This window comes from Opisthorchis viverrini (genome assembly GCF_000715545.1).
Source record: "Opisthorchis viverrini unplaced genomic scaffold opera_v5_35, whole genome shotgun sequence".
In the NCBI taxonomy this organism is placed as follows: domain Eukaryota; kingdom Metazoa; phylum Platyhelminthes; class Trematoda; order Opisthorchiida; family Opisthorchiidae; genus Opisthorchis; species Opisthorchis viverrini.
Window position 1 is genome coordinate 184,117 of NW_008751691.1, and position 18,474 is coordinate 202,590.

Consider the following 18,474-nt stretch of genomic DNA (forward strand, 5'->3'; position numbering starts at 1 on the left):
CTCAAGTCCAGTAGATTCAACCATGACAGGAGGACAAATGGGGAGCATCCCAACGAAGAACAAAGAATTACAGGACTGTGAGAAACCGTATTACGAAGCGGTCTGGATGTAAAGTCGTGCTATCCTCTGTGATAGGAGTGCGAAAGCCGTAAGGCGTTTCCTTCGGGATACCGGCATGTCCATACTTACAGAGGAAGTATTCCCTCGAGGAGGGATGGGATTGTTAAAAAATCGGCCCTAAAGCCCGCACACTCCGGGCGCCCAACAGTTAACCGGACCGAATTACTCAATGCGGCTGAAATCCTTTTAAAAGCGAATAGTTTGGTACTGCTTAAAAGGTACCTGTTATGCGCAGCCACATCAGCAGTCGGACAGTTATGCCTTACGCCCTGTGTCCTCGAACCAGACAAGTCCCCTGCAGCAAAGTAGGTCGGACTACAGAATCATAGGCTCCAGGTAGGGTATCTCAAAAAAACCCTAACAACCGCTTCTCGTGGTTCAGAATTTCAAGTCAGAGGCTTGGGGAAGGGTGCCCGAATACACTCTATATCCTCCCGCAGCCTTGTGGTCAAGACTTTTGAGACAACGGCTCAAGGTTGGGAACTGGGAAGTATCATCCGTCTTCGTTCACTGACTCTTGCATACATTTCCTTCCCCCAATCCTTCTGACTTAATTAGCTAACACGTGTTTCGTGCTCCTTCCCAGTAAAATAAAACAAAAATTCGTTCAGCTGTAACATCCTGTCGGTGCCTAGCTGCCATGCCACCCGAAAGAGGCACGAGGGCTGGGATACTGCCAGGTCGCCCAAGCCTAGACAGAGGGAGTCGAGAGGTAGAGGTCGGGTTCGAACCACGGACCCTCTGGTCAGTAAATTAGCGCTCTAACCATTGAGCCATCTCGCATTCCAAAATAAAACAAAAATAAACCACTACTAAACTCGAGGGATCAGCTCCACATTGTTGTTTTCAAAGCGCATAGTCCGTACCAAATAGAGCGGGTAGGTCTTGCTCAGACCTGGTTCCCTCTTTCAGTCGACGTATGTTGCCTACGAAACACGCATACAGGACCCCAGTTCGGTCACACATTTCAAGTCGCTCGATACGAACCCAGGTTTCTCGCACTTCACTCTTCTGATGCCTGGTTATCATGATGCAATAGCTCGTGCTACCACCTATGGCGTGGAAGTTGTGCTTAGTTCCAGGATTGAATGAGCCTTGCTGGACTGGATTCCAGTAAATAGTCGTCTCTGCGCAGTTAGGTTGACTGGTTTGAATAAGCTCAACGCGTCTCGAGGTTGCAAACTGCGTTTGTTTGCTGTGCCCGCATACGCTCCAACAGATGGCATCTCGAAGGCTGAGAAAGACAGCTTCAACGAGATTTGTCACAGTTACACCGGTCAGCGAGAAGCACAGATATCGTGATTCTGATAGGTGATACAAATTCCCAGTTCGGTCGACTAAGTCCTGACGATGCCCATCTGCGCGGCTGATTCAGGGTTAGCAATCATCACTCACACAGTGAAGAACAACTACTTCAATTATATGCTGATATCATCTGTTTCTAGCTAGCACAAACTTTTCGGACAAGTGGTCACGCCGTGTGACTTGAGGCCATCAACTGCAAACCAATCGTGGGATGAGCTGGATTGTGGCAATCAGTTAGCGGTATAGAGCTTCGACACGAGAATGTCGTATACCACTGGACTCGGATCACGGCAATATGCCCGTTTACTACCTGCAAAGCGTCCTTGTAGCACACCAGTATCGAGCTGAGTTGGCTGGGAGGCTCCCAGAACTCAATAGGGACAATAGAAATTTAGATGAGCGCCGGTTAAATAGGCCATGCTCACGGTCTTTAAAAACGTCTGCCCGACGTCCTTCGCAAACCCCAATAAATGACGGATCAAGTCGTGACCAGTAGCTGTGATTGAATCCAGGAAAACTGTGCCAGGAACAAAAGACTGTTATGGGACGCGCAGATCCCTCAAACGCCTAATAATGAAGAACCTTAGGATTAACGGAAATCATTGATGGGTCGTTAAAGCCCTAGAGATGGGGAAAGTTTTGGGGAAAGGGGAACAATCACACTCTGTTCCGAACAACCCGATGAAGTGATCTGAGAAGGGCGGTCTTTGAAAAGGACGGGACCTCAGTCGATCCACAGAAACGTCGTCTTCAGTGATGGACTGAGCACTGTGAAGAACAGTTCACTTGGGCACACATAACCCATCCTCTGAGAGGATTAACTGAATCCGAATGGGATGTCGACAGAAGACCAGTGTGCAATTTCATAGCTTTAGTGTAACAAAAAAGTTGGACAAGACAGTGTGCAACCTGTACTCTTCAAAGAGGGTGGCAAGTCCATCTCAGCTAACCTAACGACCTTACTCGAAAATGTATGGAACGAGGAAATTCCAACAGAATGCAGCGCATCGATGGTGATTCCCTTATTCAAAAAGGATGCAAGAGCACCGTGCAAAAAATCAATGGGGTATCAGTTTGGTGGAGGGGTGGCGCAGGTTGATCCATCATCGGGAGAGTCAGATCCGCGACAATCAAACTGCGTTCCGCCCTGGCTGGGGTTGCCAAGTGTTTTAACTGCCAAATCTTCCGACGACTAACTCAGGTCTACCATCGACTACGTTGTCGTCGGACACGGTGGCACCCTGGCAATTGTGTCCGGTCTAAATTCTTGTCTCTTGTGAAGGCTTTATATGTTTCCTCCCGTGAGTGTGTACGTTTCAACTAATTCTCGCCACATTTGGTGGCAACAGGAAAGGAAGTACTCTATCGCCCCTTCTCTTCAACTTCCTAATCGATATGTTACTGGAATCCTCACCTGCCTGACACCTCGGGGATCTAAATGCTCACGGGAAGCTCGCTCATGGACAATGAGTACACCGACGTTTGTGCTCTCCTTGGAGCAGACCCTTTGAAAATGCTAAATTTTCTAAGCAACCAAATAATTCTGCTGCACAGTTCGGTATGTGCTTCGCAAGATTGGCTGGGATCAAACCCCAAATTCATGCTTGCAGGTGAGCCAATCGGTGTGGTAGATAAGTCCGCTCAACTACGCAGATGCACACGTCTCAGTGGACTGGGAAAAGACAAAATCACTTTTCTACTTGGGACGGTCAGGACAACGTTTGCTAACTTTTGACGTTCATGACGTAACATCAGCTTGACTACCAACGGCAGAATGTACATTGCTGTCGTTCAACTCGTCCTGCCTCATGGATTGGATGCTGCGTGTGGAAGACCTGCGCTTGGCCATAGCTCCCTCCGAAGCATTAAGCGGGTATGGTGAGGACATCCGAGCAGTAGGGCTAAAGTACGTCAGATGGTTTTCTGGGAAGCCCACATCCGCTCAACAGATCAGCTGAACACACTCCACAGGTTATGCTGGTTAAGCCATGTACTTCGTATGCCAAAAAAGCATCTGCTTTGCAGAGCCCTCTTCACCTGACCTTGTGCCAGATGAAGGCAACTCAAGGGTTGTCAGTCCACGACGTAGCAATGAAGCATGAAAGTCCTAACCAGTCGACTCAGTCGCACTGGTAACTGTCGTCTTCCCGGATGCGAATGTGGGGTGAGACAAACCATTGAGTATCGGCCCTGACAGATAGCTGTGGAGGTTAGAGGCGTCAACTTCTGTCTTTTCGGAATTTCTGTAATTCTGTGGTGTGCTTCACTAGCCTATTCGGGAGTTAGTTTGTTTAACTGTGAATCAGAGCAAGGTATTATTTTCTATGGCTCAAAGTGTTAGGCGGAATCCCACACCGAAAAACCTCTACTAGTCGGGCGCTGCTACGATGAAGAAGCCTATCCCGCACGCGAATGACCAGATGGGTCGCTTGCCGCTGCTACGATAAGCCTATCCCGCACGCGAATGACCAGATGGGTCGCTTGCCCGTCCAGCATTAAGTCGAGCTCTGATTGGCTGAAAGTGTGTGTGCAACAACCAATCGTGATCCAGTATCCGCCGGGTGACGGTTGCCAATGGCGCATTCCAGAATGTCGTCGCCGCATAAACCAAGAACTAAGCTACGGCACTATCTTTAATATACAAAGACTTGGATTCAAGCAGCTTTCTAATGCATCGTTCCCCGTCTCACTGAGATTCTGGCTGGATCTTCTAGAATGAGCGTTGGCAACCTAATACCGCAGCCAATAACTTGGTACCTACAGATGTTACCTCACAATTGGTAAAACCCATGTTGGTAACAATACCATCGGTCAAGACAAAATATTGATCGGATAGAGAACTCAACACTGCAAACAACCCTATGTAGCAGCACCTTTGGGGACCTTCAAAACAAGAAAACATGCTTTGAGCTGAGTCACAGTTAAGCAAACTCGCTTTCGAGTCCGCCAATGAAGCAAACCACAGAATTACAGAAACTCTGAAAAGACAACAACCGACGCCCCACAACTTTCACGAAGGAAGATGCATTCAAACGACTGAAACCTGATAAGACTATCTACATTAAGAAAACTGACAAAGGGAACATTACGACCGTAATGTACCACATGGTCGGAAAGCTGCAGAAACAACGGCGGTCCATGCAGACTGACTGACAGATATGGTCTTGTAAGACAGACAACAGCGTCCCTGTATCGAAGCTGCTGTATTCAACTCGTAATACTCTCACCTCTCGGCCTATCAGGCAAAAGAAATTATATGGCGTCAGTGAGCTGATTGGCTGTAATTTACTTGTTCGTGGTTCGTGAACCAAACAGCACCAGCTAGAGATACTCTATATTTGTCATCGTCATCATCATCGACATGAAATCAGTGTTAACACTGATGTTTTGTGCCGTACACCATGATCCATATGAAAGCCGTGTTGTGAAGAAAAGAATAAGAGTGGGGGGAATCGAATTGGGGCTAGCCCACCATAATCACTATGAGGTTTCCACACCTTCCGACTAATTCAGGGAATCTAGATGGAAACTGACAAGAACGACATCCATTAGCAGTCATTTTTTGCGGGGCCTCCAGCCAGGCGCGTGATGATGATGCAGTCCCTATCCTGGAAGGCGAGTCGCACCGACAACACCCAGACTTTTCGTAATCTCTTTCAGACCCCTCTGCCAGGTCAAGGGTTGATCACCTATCTGCCTCAGCCACTCTGGACTAAGCTCAGAAAACAGCATTCTCTTCAGGGAAACGATGGATGGCATGTGCACTACATGGCCTAAATAACACAGCTTATGTTGGTGGACACATTCTTCAATAAAAGTCCCCGTTGCACAACCGAATACTCGCTTTCTATTCGCTCAGTAACGGATTCGATAATGCCAACCCACATAAGACATGAATCTGAGACAACGGCTGTCGAAGACCTGAAAACGTCTCAGGTCCGCTGCACTAAAAAGACCAAGTATCCCTTGGTGTAGCCTGAAACACATGTCCGTTGAGACTACGGGATAAAAAGCCTTGACTTCATGTGTCTCAACTTAGCAAACGCGACCCGAGTCTTGCAGATTCGTGCATCGACCTAATCTGTCCCACAGCAATCGAAACTATTACAACTTCGAAGACAAGTAAAAAGCTCTACAACTACCAGTGACTCTCCATGGATTGTAAGTGGCGTGTTACACGATTGCAAGACCAAGAACGTGAGCATGCTGCTCCATGAGACGGCCTGCTGCAGTACATTCAGTTGCATAAAAAATCATAAACGAGAGATTCAGTTGGGTTCCAAGTGGGACCCTGAAAAGCCAAATTGGTTTGCACATGAGTGTATTTTGCTATACACAACGTCCTTTATGCCCCATTGCAATATAGCACCACAGAGACATGACACTAAAACAGCAATGTCGATTCCGGCCTGGAAAGTCGTATGGGGTCTGCCAAGTGTTGGTGGAAAGGTATATGTACAGTGACCCAAGAAACCTGAGTGTTCCCTGCATTAAAGGAAATCATCGATTATGCTCAATGATCAGTTGCTTTAAACAAGCTTATGGACCGAGGCATGCCACAGGAGTCTGCCCCTTTTAGTTACGGTTTGAAAGTGTGGATCCAACAACCAATCGTGATCCAGTATCCGCCGGGTGACGGTTGCCAATGGCGCATTCCAGAATGTCGTCGCCGCATAAACCAAGAACTAAGCTACGGCACTATCTTTAATATACAAAGACTTGGATTCAAGCCGCTTTCTAATGCATCGTTCCCCGTCTCACTGAGATTCTGGCTGGATCTTCTAGAATGAGCGTTGGCAACCTAATACCGCAGCCAATAACTTGGTACCTACAGATGTTACCTCACAATTGGTAAAACCCATGTTGGTAACAATACCATCGGTCGAGACAAAATATTGATCGGATAGAGAACTCAACACTGCAAACAACCCTATGTAGCAGCACCTTTGGGGACCTTCAAAACAAGAAAACATGCTTTGAGCTGAGTCACAGTTAAGCAAACTCGCTTTCGAGTCCGCCAATGAAGCAAACCACAGAATTACAGAAACTCTGAAAAGACAACAACCGACGCCCCACAACTTTCACGAAGGAAGATGCATTCAAACGACTGAAACCTGATAAGACTATCTACATTAAGAAAACTGACAAAGGGAACATTACGACCGTAATGTACCACATGGTCGGAAAGCTGCAGAAACAACGGCGGTCCATGCAGACTGACTGACAGATATGGTCTTGTAAGACAGACAACAGCGTCCCTGTATCGAAGCTGCTGTATTCAACTCGTAATACTCTCACCTCTCGGCCTATCAGGCAAAAGAAATTATATGGCGTCAGTGAGCTGATTGGCTGTAATTTACTTGTTCGTGGTTCGTGAACCAAACAGCACCAGCTAGAGATACTCTATATTTGTCATCGTCATCATCATCGACATGAAATCAGTGTTAACACTGATGTTTTGTGCCGTACACCATGATCCATATGAAAGCCGTGTTGTGAAGAAAAGAATAAGAGTGGGGGGAATCGAATTGGGGCTAGCCCACCATAATCACTATGAGGTTTCCACACCTTCCGACTAATTCAGGGAATCTAGATGGAAACTGACAAGAACGACATCCATTAGCAGTCATTTTTTGAGGGGCCTCCAGCCAGGCGCGCGATGATGATGCGGTCCCTATCCTGGAAGGCGAGTCGCACCGACAACACCCAGACTTTTCGTAATCTCTTTCAGACCCCTCTGCCAGGTCAAGGGTTGACCACCTATCTGCCTCAGCCACTACATGAAATCTAACACTGATGTTTTGTGGCGTACACCATGATCCATATGAAAGCCGTATTGTGAAGAAAAGAATAAGAGTGGGGGGAATCGAATTGGGGCTAGCCCACCATAATCACTATGAGGTTTCCACACCTTCCGACTAATTCAGGGAATCTAGATGGAAACTGACAAGAACGACATCCATTAGCAGTCATTTTTTGCGGGGCCTCCAGCCAGGCGCGCGATGATGATGCGGTCCCTATCCTGGAAGGCGAGTCGCACCGACAACACCCAGACTTTTCGTAATCTCTTTCAGACCCCTCTGCCAGGTCAAGGGTTGATCACCTATCTGCCTCAGCCACTCTGGACTAAGCTCAGAAAACAGCATTCTCTTCAGGGAAACGATGGATGGCATGTGCACTACATGGCCTAAATAACACAGCTTATGTTGGTGGACACATTCTTCAACAAAAGCACCCGTTGCACAACCGAATACTCGCTTTCTATTCGCTCAGTAACGGATTCGATAATGCCAACCCACATAAGACATGAATCTGAGACAACGGCTGTCGAAGACCTGAAAACGTCTCAGGTCCGCTGCACTAAAAAGACCAAGTATCCCTTGGTGTAGCCTGAAACACATGTCCGTTGAGACTACGGGATAAAAAGCCTTGACTTCATGTGTCTCAACTTAGCAAACGCGACCCGAGTCTTGCAGATTCGTGCATCGACCTAATCTGTCCCACAGCAATCGAAACTATTACAACTTCGAAGACAAGTAAAAAGCTCTACAACTACCAGTGACTCTCCATGGATTGTAAGTGGCGTGTTACACGATTGCAAGACCAAGAACGTGAGCATGCTGCTCCATGAGACGGCCTGCTGCAGTACATTCAGTTGCATAAAAAATCATAAACGAGAGATTCAGTTGGGTTCCAAGTGGGACCCTGAAAAGCCAAATTGGTTTGCACATGAGTGTATTTTGCTATACACAACGTCCTTTATGCCCCATTGCAATATAGCACCACAGAGACATGACACTAAAACAGCAATGTCGATTCCGGCCTGGAAAGTCGTATGGGGTCTGCCAAGTGTTGGTGGAAAGGTATATGTACAGTGACCCAAGAAACCTGAGTGTTCCCTGCATTAAAGGAAATCATCGATTATGCTCAATGATCAGTTGCTTTAAACAAGCTTATGGACCGAGGCATGCCACAGGAGTCTGCCCCTTTTAGTTACGGTTGTCTGTACATTTTAGAGTGTATGGTGAGCTCTCCAGTACTCCACCAGAAGGTATACTCTATAAAGAAGCCCATTTCTGTCGTTTATTGGACTTTATTCGATGAAAAAAATTGGACGCTGAACGTACGAAAAAACCGAACCGTTCAAGTATACTGAGCGTTAGAACCCTGTGGGTTTGGAATATACCAACGACAGAGCTCCCATTCTAAAAACAAAAAATACACATGCTCTCTGAAGAGAGGGTAAGAAGTTATCTCGGCCTACGGCGTGCTTGACATCTGCAGTGTATGTTCAACCCCTAGGGTAGGTAGACATTCAACACGCTTCTTCCATGTGGAGAATAGACGCTGAAAACCGTGGAAACCTTTACGTACGTTAGAAGTCGGATAGCAATGACGGTCTGACGGGTGAAATCTCTGTGGATGCGATTTTTAGTGTCAAAAAGGCAGGCGTTCAAACCGTACAAGTCTAGTGTTGAATCGCAATGCGGGAAGTGATACATTAAGATTATTGTTTTCAATGCGTAGCTATCCAATGCCCGAAGTAACTGAACATGCCATTACCTTCAGGCCTTGGCCGCACTCTCCCACCTTCCTGTCATCGAAACTGCAGCAGCTGGAACCAATACGTTTATGGTACATTATTTATAGCTGACGAATTGAATTGATTGAGTGATGCTATGTGGTTCACAGAACATAGCCTCTGTGGGATAGGACTGAAGTGCCGTCAAGTCGCTGACCATTAATATTCTGGAACCATAGCTGGATAGATAAGGAATAAGGAAATTGCAACGAACTGATCAGGAAGCCGGAATTTGTTTAAGCATCAGGTACGTCATTTGCGGAATATACACAGCATTACAAGCTACATGGTTAGGTTATGCGTTACATGGGCAGAGTTACTGTCTTCCAGGGATGTTGCTGTATTTCACGTTTATCCGAGAGTGGTTCGGAGGCTTGACACATGTGAATGGGTGAGAGTACGGAAAGTCTGGGTATCGTCAGTGCTGTCCCAGGATAATATATTCGTGATCCTCCATATGTTTGGCTGGAGATACTATGAACAGTGTCTACGAAAGGATGTTAGCAGAACGCGTGCCATCAGTTTCCACCTAGGTTGTCTACCTGAGTGTCGAAGGTCAAGGAGGTGCACATACCTCGGGTGTTTGTAATAGGGTAGCATCAACTCCTTTCCCGTTTTGCTTTCTCTTCAACTGCATCGCCATCACCACCAACTTTTTCCTATTATGGTTTCATTTAAGCAGTGAAACATCGGTGTTGAACACTGATGTCATACTGTTGATGATGATGACGATGATGAGGATTAATTTAAGCAAACTGAAACGGCTCTACGGCAGGTAAACGCCAGTGTTGCTGCCAGCAATGACGGCTATATAAGTGAAACATGGTGTTGAACACTGATGTCATACTGTTGATGATGATGACGATGATGAGGATTAATTTAAGCAAACTGAAACGGCTCTACGGCAGGTAAACGCCAGTGTTGCTGCCAGCAATGACGGCTATATAAACGAAAAGGCTCATCAGAGGTTTCATCCTGTGGACAATAAGCCTGTTCTGCAGCATAGCTGGAGGGATGCTAAAGAAAAGAAGTGAGCCGAAGGTTACATGGGAAGTAATTTGTAATGGGGGTGAGATAGCTCGGTGGTTAGAGCACGAATTTACTGAAGGGAAGTTCCGTGGTTCACAACCGGCCTCCGCATCTCGACTTCTCCTGCCTAGGCTTGGACAACTTGGCAGTATTCCAGCCCTCGTGCTTCCTTCGGATGGCAACACAGCTAAGCACCGAAAGGGTGTCACAGCTTAACGATTTTTTGTAATAGGGATGAAAACTAAAATATGTTCTTACGACAGGCAGCTTAAGAATGCGTGACTGCTGGTTAGTGCTACATACTAGGACAAAGGAGTCACCAACATCAATCAAGTGGTCAGTCGACAGAGGAAAGAAGGTCGACCATGTTCCAGACCAATACGTGTATTGCAGTTCTGGGAGGAATTTTACATCTCCGGTGTTCAAATAGACGCTGACGAAAAAAATGGCATATGTAGACTTCGTTTCCATTCCTGAAGAATAAAACTAAGATCCAGGCGTCTATGATTAGAATGACCAAGTTTATCACTCTTTGGCATGCGACTTACAACCATCAAGGGTAAGACTATGCCTCCAAAAACATAGTCGGTAAGTAGGCCAATTGCAATCTCAGAAGTGCTTCAGGCGATTAGTTAGTTATGCTAGAATTCACACTGTAATGCGACACACGAACCTCTGAGGCGCAGGACATGTTTGCTTCTCTGGGACGCTTATGGCAAAAGTAGCACATCTCTGCATCTCAAGAGGAGTATACATCGAACCGCAGCATAGACGATTTCGTGATATGACCTCCACGAGCAGCGAAAACTAGACGGACATTTGGTGAGCGTCATCTCGTGTACATTAATGTCAACGAACCCGCAACTGAGAGGAAAACGACTGCCCAATAGAAACTGCAGTCGTCCAGCGACAGAAGCTGTTGTGGCTTGCTCCTGTAGTGCACCTGCCGAGTCATCGTCTGCTGAAAAGTGCCATAATACGTGCCCGAGTCAGAAAGATTAGAACAGGGTTTATCTAATTTACTTCCTGAAAAAAAGTGCTCCAGAAATGTTTAAGACACGCTGCCCAGATAGTCTCGATCAACAGACCAACTTACCACCTATAAAAGGTGTACCATAGGCACACTGTATCAAGCTGCTACAGTTTCGATCACCAGAAAGGAAAAAGGTGGAACACAGGCAAGCCTTGGAGGCGATGGCATGTTCGCTTAGTTCGGAAACAGGGGAGCTACGCAGAGAAGGCTGTAGTTCTGATGCATCAGTGCCACTGGCTACGCCATTGGGCCATTTCTGCCAGTATCATTAACGATTGGGGAGTTGATTTACGGGGTCTCCACTAGGAAGGCAGCAGTTGTAAACCCGAGTGAGTTTACTGATAAGTGTTTTCATACTTAATTGCCACGTCATACACGATCTCTAGTTCGCTTCGGCCAAGCGTAGAGCTGGGCGAAAAGAGCTCTGCGATGCAGGTGGCCTTCTATCATGCGAAGTACATGTCCTAACCATCATAACCTGTGAAATGTGGGTAATTTATATATCGTGGAAGATTTCCTTCTTCCTAAGACCATCTTGTGTAACTCAGCACTACTGATCCAATGTCCCCACTAGACCCGACCAGTGCTTCGGAGAAACCAATGGTCAAACACTGGCAACTTTTTTACGTCCTCTGCGCGTACAGACCACGTCTCGATCGATGAATTAGTATGGATCACACTGCGGAAGCGTAAACCCTTCCCTTGACGTCACATTGGCGCCATAGATGTCAAAGGTTGGCAAAAGCTGTCCTGGCTCTCCTTATTCGAAAAGTAATCTCATCTCCGGAACTTATACAGCTGCCCAGGTAAAAAAAATTGATCTACAACGTCGATTGGCCCGCTTGCAGGCATAAGGTCTGGGTTTTATCCAACCCAGTCTTGTTGAAGCTCTTTACGTTTCGCAGGCGTGAAGCGCATGTCAAACCGTGTGGCAGTTGGTTAGGTTATTTAAACTGGCTTGTATTTTTGAGAGCAGTATCGTCCACGTCTGAGGGAACGTCCAGGGAACATTCCCATCCCCGAGGTTTCAGAAGCAGGCAAAGAAGTTTCAAGAGGCACTTCAATAACAAAGGTAAACAAGAAAGATGAGAGATGATATCATTGTCTTACACCACTGAAAGTGATTAACTCAGGCAGAAGCTTGCCATACACCTGTACAGGAGTGTACAGGAGTTTGCACACAATCCCTCATGAGGGATATAAATTCGGAAGGGGCGCTGTAAATCACCAGACACTGCAAAAGTTTCTGATGATCGATAGAATCAAAAGCAGCTCTCGTATTAAGAAAATCGACCAACGTGAGACGTTCTAAGAAGTGGCGCTGTTTAATAACTCGTCTCGAGGTAAAGATATGGTTGAGGCATCCTCAGCCAGGGCTAAACCCAGCTGGATGCTCACAAATCTGTCTCTCCCAATAATCGATCAACCTATAAAATAATGCCAGAGAGCACCCCAGGTGCGACAGATACCAGGCTGATGGCTTCCGTATGATGTTCTTGAACCCTTTTGAAAACTGGGATGACAGTCAAAGAGTTCCATTCGACTGATTTTCTGGTTTTGTTCCAAATCTTCTGAAGTATAGATGTCAGACTGTTCACCAGGATCCCAACACCTTATTTAAATGCGGGATACAAACTATCAGCGCCAGGTGTCTTGCCGCGTTGGAAGATGGACACCTCACAGTGGATTTCTGTTGCTGATGGCGGCCTAGCACCGATGTTCCATTCAGTCCCACCGAGTTCTTCCAGTGGTTGTCCTAAAGGAGATCTGCTGAACTGCTCTTCGAAGTACTCGCCCAATCGCGCAAGACTATTGAGGAAGTGAATTACCGTCTCGTCTTTTTCGCATATTGTTTCACTTACACCTGCTTTCTTTTGACCGCCTGACTGGATCAGCTGAAATAGGGAGCGACTGTTGCATGCAACGAAAGCCTTCTCCATCTCCTGAGCCATCGAAATCCATCAGCGTTCCCTGTCTTTCCTCAAGCTCTTGACTTTCTGAGTTTGAGGGACCTGTGTGTGCCATCACAATCGCCACTTGCTGGTATAGCCATTCTGGCAACAATAAGTCTGTTGATCTCGACAATATCTAGTGTTTATTCAGTCAAGTCACGGTTCTGAAAGCTGACAGCATAGCTTCTTGACTTGTTTTCATTCAACTGCTGAGTAATCTCCGTCATGCGCATGACTGTGCGTTTCCAGTATCCAGATCAACTGGATACTCCTGAGCTACTGAAATTTGTCGAAGTTGATTTATTCAACTGCTCTGCTTTGGCACACGTAATGCTGATGGAAAACGAAGTGATAACCGGGCCCAAACAACGGCATGATCAGAGTCAAGCTGCGTGCCCTAGAATGGACGACAATCTTTAACTAAGGCTCTCTCATCGTTAACTAACAACCACAGTATCCAACTGAGTCCATGACTGTCTTGAGCAGTCTGGTAGGAGGGTATGAAAGCGGGTACTGTCGGCAAGACTTGCCTTCCAGATCTATTTGGTCCTCTTTACCCATGGCTAGATAAACTACTGGATACGTCTGCCAATCGATGTCAGTGGCGATCAAGTGGTCAGTTTCCATTAATACTGTCTAATTGGGAGCCCGTCTGCGGGATGCTAGCACCAAGCCCCTCCTACGCAATTCTGTTTTTGTTACATCATTGAGCCTTCAAATGAATCGTCTCTGTACGGTGATCAAGTATTGTCGTTGAAAAGACTTGCTGGTAACGCTCATGACGATAACGTCATAGGGGTGCATGAAATCGGTAGCAATGAGGAATCCTCTTCTTGCGGTCGTATAGCGCTCATCTTGTCGTGGCGTGGTCATTGGGTTCACGTGCCACTGTATCGACCTGTTATGAACCAAAAACGCAGTACGCCTTGATTTCACCACAACCAGAGACTTATTGACCCATGTGAAACAGCAGCCATCGTACCACAATGAGGGGAGGGGCATACCTATTCCCAGCTGAGCCGGGAGCAGATGGATGTTTGAAGTTGCGAGTGCGCACTGACGATATCTCCTATAGGGGAGAACGTTTGCAAGCCAAGCTCGGGAACAGATCAACTGTCGTGTGATCGACAGCCACATGACTTACACCCCATTCCCGATGCCAAACGTCATCTCGTGAATATTCACAAAATTGAACAGTGGAGTTGAAAGACAGTTTGTTAATCAATTAAGGGTCCGCGAATGGAGGACATCAGACTCTGCATAAAAATGTGCATTCAGATTTCGAAGCGGTCGTTGAAGAGAACGGTAACTCGCCCGAGATATCGTCTGGCGAAGGTTTTGGTCCTTGTGGTCCTCAAAAACTCTGCCACCTAAGGATATGGTTGTCCGATTTCGCCCAGCGTCAAAAGCCAGTTCTGATTCTGTGCTAAGGAACTCCGTAACTGGTGTCGGCTCTGTATCCTAAAAGTTCAGCGATTCCCACAGCTTCGGCAGGCATCATAACCGGCAGAGCAACAACTGTTTTCGAACCCAACTCGAGGGCAATTTTTTTTCTATTCGCTGATTCCCACTTTCCTAATCTCAGGGAAACAAAAGCCGGGACCAAATTTATCATCGAAAAGGTTATGTTCGAAATGGTGCGGAATGTCCGATGTCCAGTCAGTCAAAGCTACGCGAAGTGGACCGCATACAGAAACAACCAGAGGGAACCTCATACTAATAACCGAGGCGAGATGGCTCAGTGGTTAGAGCGGAAGGTCCGTGGTTCGAACCCGACCTCTGTCTCTCGACTTCCCCTGTCTAGGCTTTGGCAACCTGGAAGTATTTCAGCCCTCGTGCCTCCTTCGGGTGACATGGCAGCCAGACACCAAAATGGTTACAGCTGAACGATTATTTATTTTTTTATGCGAATGACCACTAACGGTCACCTAACTTATGGACCAGTGGCACGACAATGAGAGGACGATGGCACAAGCAGACTCGGTGGCTCGATAGTCAGCTTGTTAGGCCGGTCGATGAATCTTGAATATCGAGTCTCAGCCCTCTTACGCCTTCAGACGGCAAGTCAAATCGACTGTGTAGGATAGTTCCAGGTTGCTTACCCGGATTGTCATCCAGCGCCCTACAGTTTTCTAAAAATGGACTTCAGTGCTTGAGGAACAATCGAATGTCGCTGGTGTTTTTGTCCACGACGATGAAAACAAAATTGACTGAAGAGTAGTGGGGCTGCATGGATCTAGGGAGCCTCTTGCTTCATCCGAAAATTCGCCACATGTGGACCAGATTAGGAAGACTTTCAGTCCACCAACCGTTGCTTGTATTTTATCTTTCGTTCTGGTTCCAGAGATCATAGCATTTGGTTTAGACATTCACAACCCAGTTACTTGCTATTCTTCACCTGGGTCAAAGTAAACTGAATTGTTCAGCTGCGGCGCCGTTACAGTGCACTTTCCATGCTGTGTAATAATCTAATCGTTCAGCTGTAGAACCCCTTCGGTGCCTAGCCGCCCTGCCACCCAAAGGAAGCAAGACGGGCTGGAATACTGCCAGGTTGCCCANCTAGACCGAATCGAAATGAAGAGGGCAGGGTCCAACCACGGGCCTTCCAATCAGTAAATTCCTGCTCTAACCACTAAATCCATTTCCATGTTCCCAGAAAGCTGTGACGGTTGAATTAACAAAGTACGAAAAATCAGACAGAAACAGTCAAGAAATACAGATCTCTCGGTCAGTAGCTTACGTCCCTATCGATGGTCTATCTCTACTAAACTTCAAGAAAACATCAAAATGAAACTAACTGTTAAATACACGAACTCCTTTACTCTCTGGATGAACGCTGGAAACCACTGCAACCCTCTTCTACCCGCACGGAAAGCCAGAAATCCAGGACTGCCTGGAAGCAAAATCACCGAAAAGTAACAAGGATTGTCACTCGATCCGGGATTAGGTAAAAGACATTTGTTGATGCTGCTGGCTAGTGCGGGGAAAACCTTTACAGTTCGAGACCATGTTGAGGGCCTCCGTGTCTTTTTCTTCACAGTATCGGCAACCGGGTAAGAAGCATACTTCAGAAAAATTATACATTATCTCAGTGTAGATAAGGAGTGCTGTTGTTAGAATTCTGCATATCCGTGACGTCCTGCAGGCGTAGCTAGTAAGTACTGCTTCTCATCACAGTGATGAATACATAGCCAGGAACAGCGTCCTGAATTAATTCTGTATTGAAAGGCACTCAGAAAACCGACTGAATAAAATGGTTCCAAGTGCTCCGCCATGTGCGATGCTTTGCCAAACGTGGAGACTGTTTGGGTCGGTGTAGTACAACACCAGCCCTACGGTGTATGCTAGTGCATGAATCATGTTGCAGTGTGAAGGGTCAGTCCGTAGCAGTCAATCGTATTAGCAACGCAGCAATGCCTGAAATTTATTCAGTTTAGCTGGCCAGCTACGGGGAAGGGGTGAATAGCTTCTAACTTTTATGAGGGAGGGCAGTATGGTGGAAATTTGTTCCTCGCGTACATCATCTTTACCACCAAAGACAGCAAGATCAGTATCGACATGATGTGCTGCCGTACAACTACAAAGTTCGTTTAATAGGTAACAAACTTAGATAATCATAGATAATAATAATAGATAGATAAGTAGACAATAACTATTTGCTGTTGCAACAACCGTTCGATGCCTAGCTGTTAGGCTACCCGAATGGAGAACGAGAGCCGAAACATTGCTTGTCGAAGACCAGACAAGAGCAGTCGAGACGCAGAAGTTGGGTGCGAACCAGGGACCTTCCGGTCAGTGGGTTCGCGCCGCAACCACCAAGCCATTTCGAGCTCAAAAAATTCAAGTGTATTTAAAATGTTTAAGTGCAAAGAGAAGAGTGGGTGATGGAGAGAGTCAAAGCTAGCCTACCACGAACACTGTGATAGGCCTACAATTCCGAGTGCTCAAGCAGGAAACTGACAGATTAGCCGTCACTTCTTGAAATGTCTCCAGTCAAACGTGGAGGGCCACAGGAGGCGTGCCTCGCCAAAAGAATCAACGTTTTGGCAAGCGTGGAGGGGGCCCAGCCAACTCTGCTGATGTTGCTAGAATTGTCCCGCGATTGAAGTACCTGCTGCACAACTAAATACCCGTTTTCTGATCACCTCGTTACTAATCGTTGGTGCCATTCAAAGCCAGCAACGCCCCTGAGACATGCGTGGTAAAAAATTTGAAGATGCGCCATGTTTCGCAATAACACAACACCACAGCACGGGCGTTGAGACCCAGTGATTTCGCTTTTTGACGCCACAAATGATGCAGAGAAATAACGCCACTCGAGATACGTACACCGACCCCATCAGGCCCACTTTTTCGAGGGCCAACAGAATTAGCGGGGTTTGTAAAATCCCTCATAACTTCCTGTGCCTTCCTTGATTAAGGCTTTTTCGGTGACTGCACGTTTTGAAATACGTTTCTGCACTCCGTACGTGCTGTTCTGGTAGCGATGTTGATGCAACGATCGTAAGAACTATCGTGAGAAATACCAGCTAGCACGCACGACAGCTCAGCGGCTGCGTCACCAGCTATCGAAGAGGAAAATCGAAGTTCAAACGCCACGCTGGCCTTTCCACTGTCCAGATCCATTGCTGGACGATCTCTCGCGCTTTCTTTGGGTGGCATTGCAACTGTGGTCAGAGCGATAATCCCCGCACATAAAACGTTCGCATCTGTAAAACCTGGTGGTTGTGCAAGAGAACCAGGAGAAATCATCTTAGGGATTGAAAACAAGTTCAGACGCACCTTGTCTCAGATACTCACCTGTTCGTTGAATCCCCCAATTGAATCGATTTTGGCGTCTGTTCTGAGAGAAGCCGGAGAACTAACAGAGGGGAGAGAATAGGCCTTGAGGAGAGGAGTACGATCGAGTAAACTGCTTCCCAAGGAAGGTTTCAGGATGGGATCGCACGCACCGGCAATCTACAAGCCTATGTTGGAAATTACTGAAATTACCTGGCATATCTCTCGGGCATCCCTGATGGCTGCGGCGAAATTCGCAGTCGAGGCAGCCTCTTTTTTCTTCAGCAGTTCTATCTTTTCCTTGAAGTTGCGCGGATTTAGAGCATTCAGCTGTTTGGTTGCCATTTTACAAGCGGTTTCAGAAGGCGAAAAACAACTGGCACACAGGGGGATGTATATGAGTGAAACACTTGTCAGCTCCTTGAACAGTAGCTCTGAATGCAATCAACGATCAGACAAGTGAGCCGCAACGTTGGATTCACCGAAAAGCTCGCGAGTATGGCTGAGAGGTAAATGCCGTCGGAAAACAAAACATAAATGTCACTCTAATTCAGCTCCGCACACGGGCATAGCTTCCAAGGTTACATTGATTCAATCAGCGATCCATTGCTGTGTAGAACATGAGCAGTCGGTCTGATTAGACTATGTACATATAGAACCGTTTCAAAAAAGCC

General features: G+C 46.7%; 2 protein-coding genes across 2 annotated transcripts in view; one reads left to right on the top strand and one right to left on the bottom strand.

The window, feature by feature from the left end:
• The window catches only part of T265_02713 (hypothetical protein), a gene marked incomplete at both ends in the record, with an annotated part of 41,259 nt that extends 40,047 nt beyond the window's left edge, over positions 1 to 1,212 (top strand). The window contains one exon of the mRNA XM_009167028.1: positions 1,033 to 1,212. Coding sequence (XP_009165292.1) covers positions 1,033 to 1,212 — 180 coding nt within the window. The remainder of the gene's footprint in view (positions 1 to 1,032) is intronic.
• T265_02714 (hypothetical protein) overlaps positions 1 to 18,260 on the bottom strand; it is a gene marked incomplete at both ends in the record, with an annotated part of 59,853 nt that extends 41,593 nt beyond the window's left edge. Inside the window, 2 exons of the mRNA XM_009167029.1 lie at positions 17,822 to 17,980; positions 18,014 to 18,260. Of these exons, the coding sequence (XP_009165293.1) occupies positions 17,822 to 17,980; positions 18,014 to 18,145 (291 nt within the window). The remainder of the gene's footprint in view (positions 1 to 17,821; positions 17,981 to 18,013) is intronic.
• Positions 18,261 to 18,474: the final 214 nt, after the last annotated feature.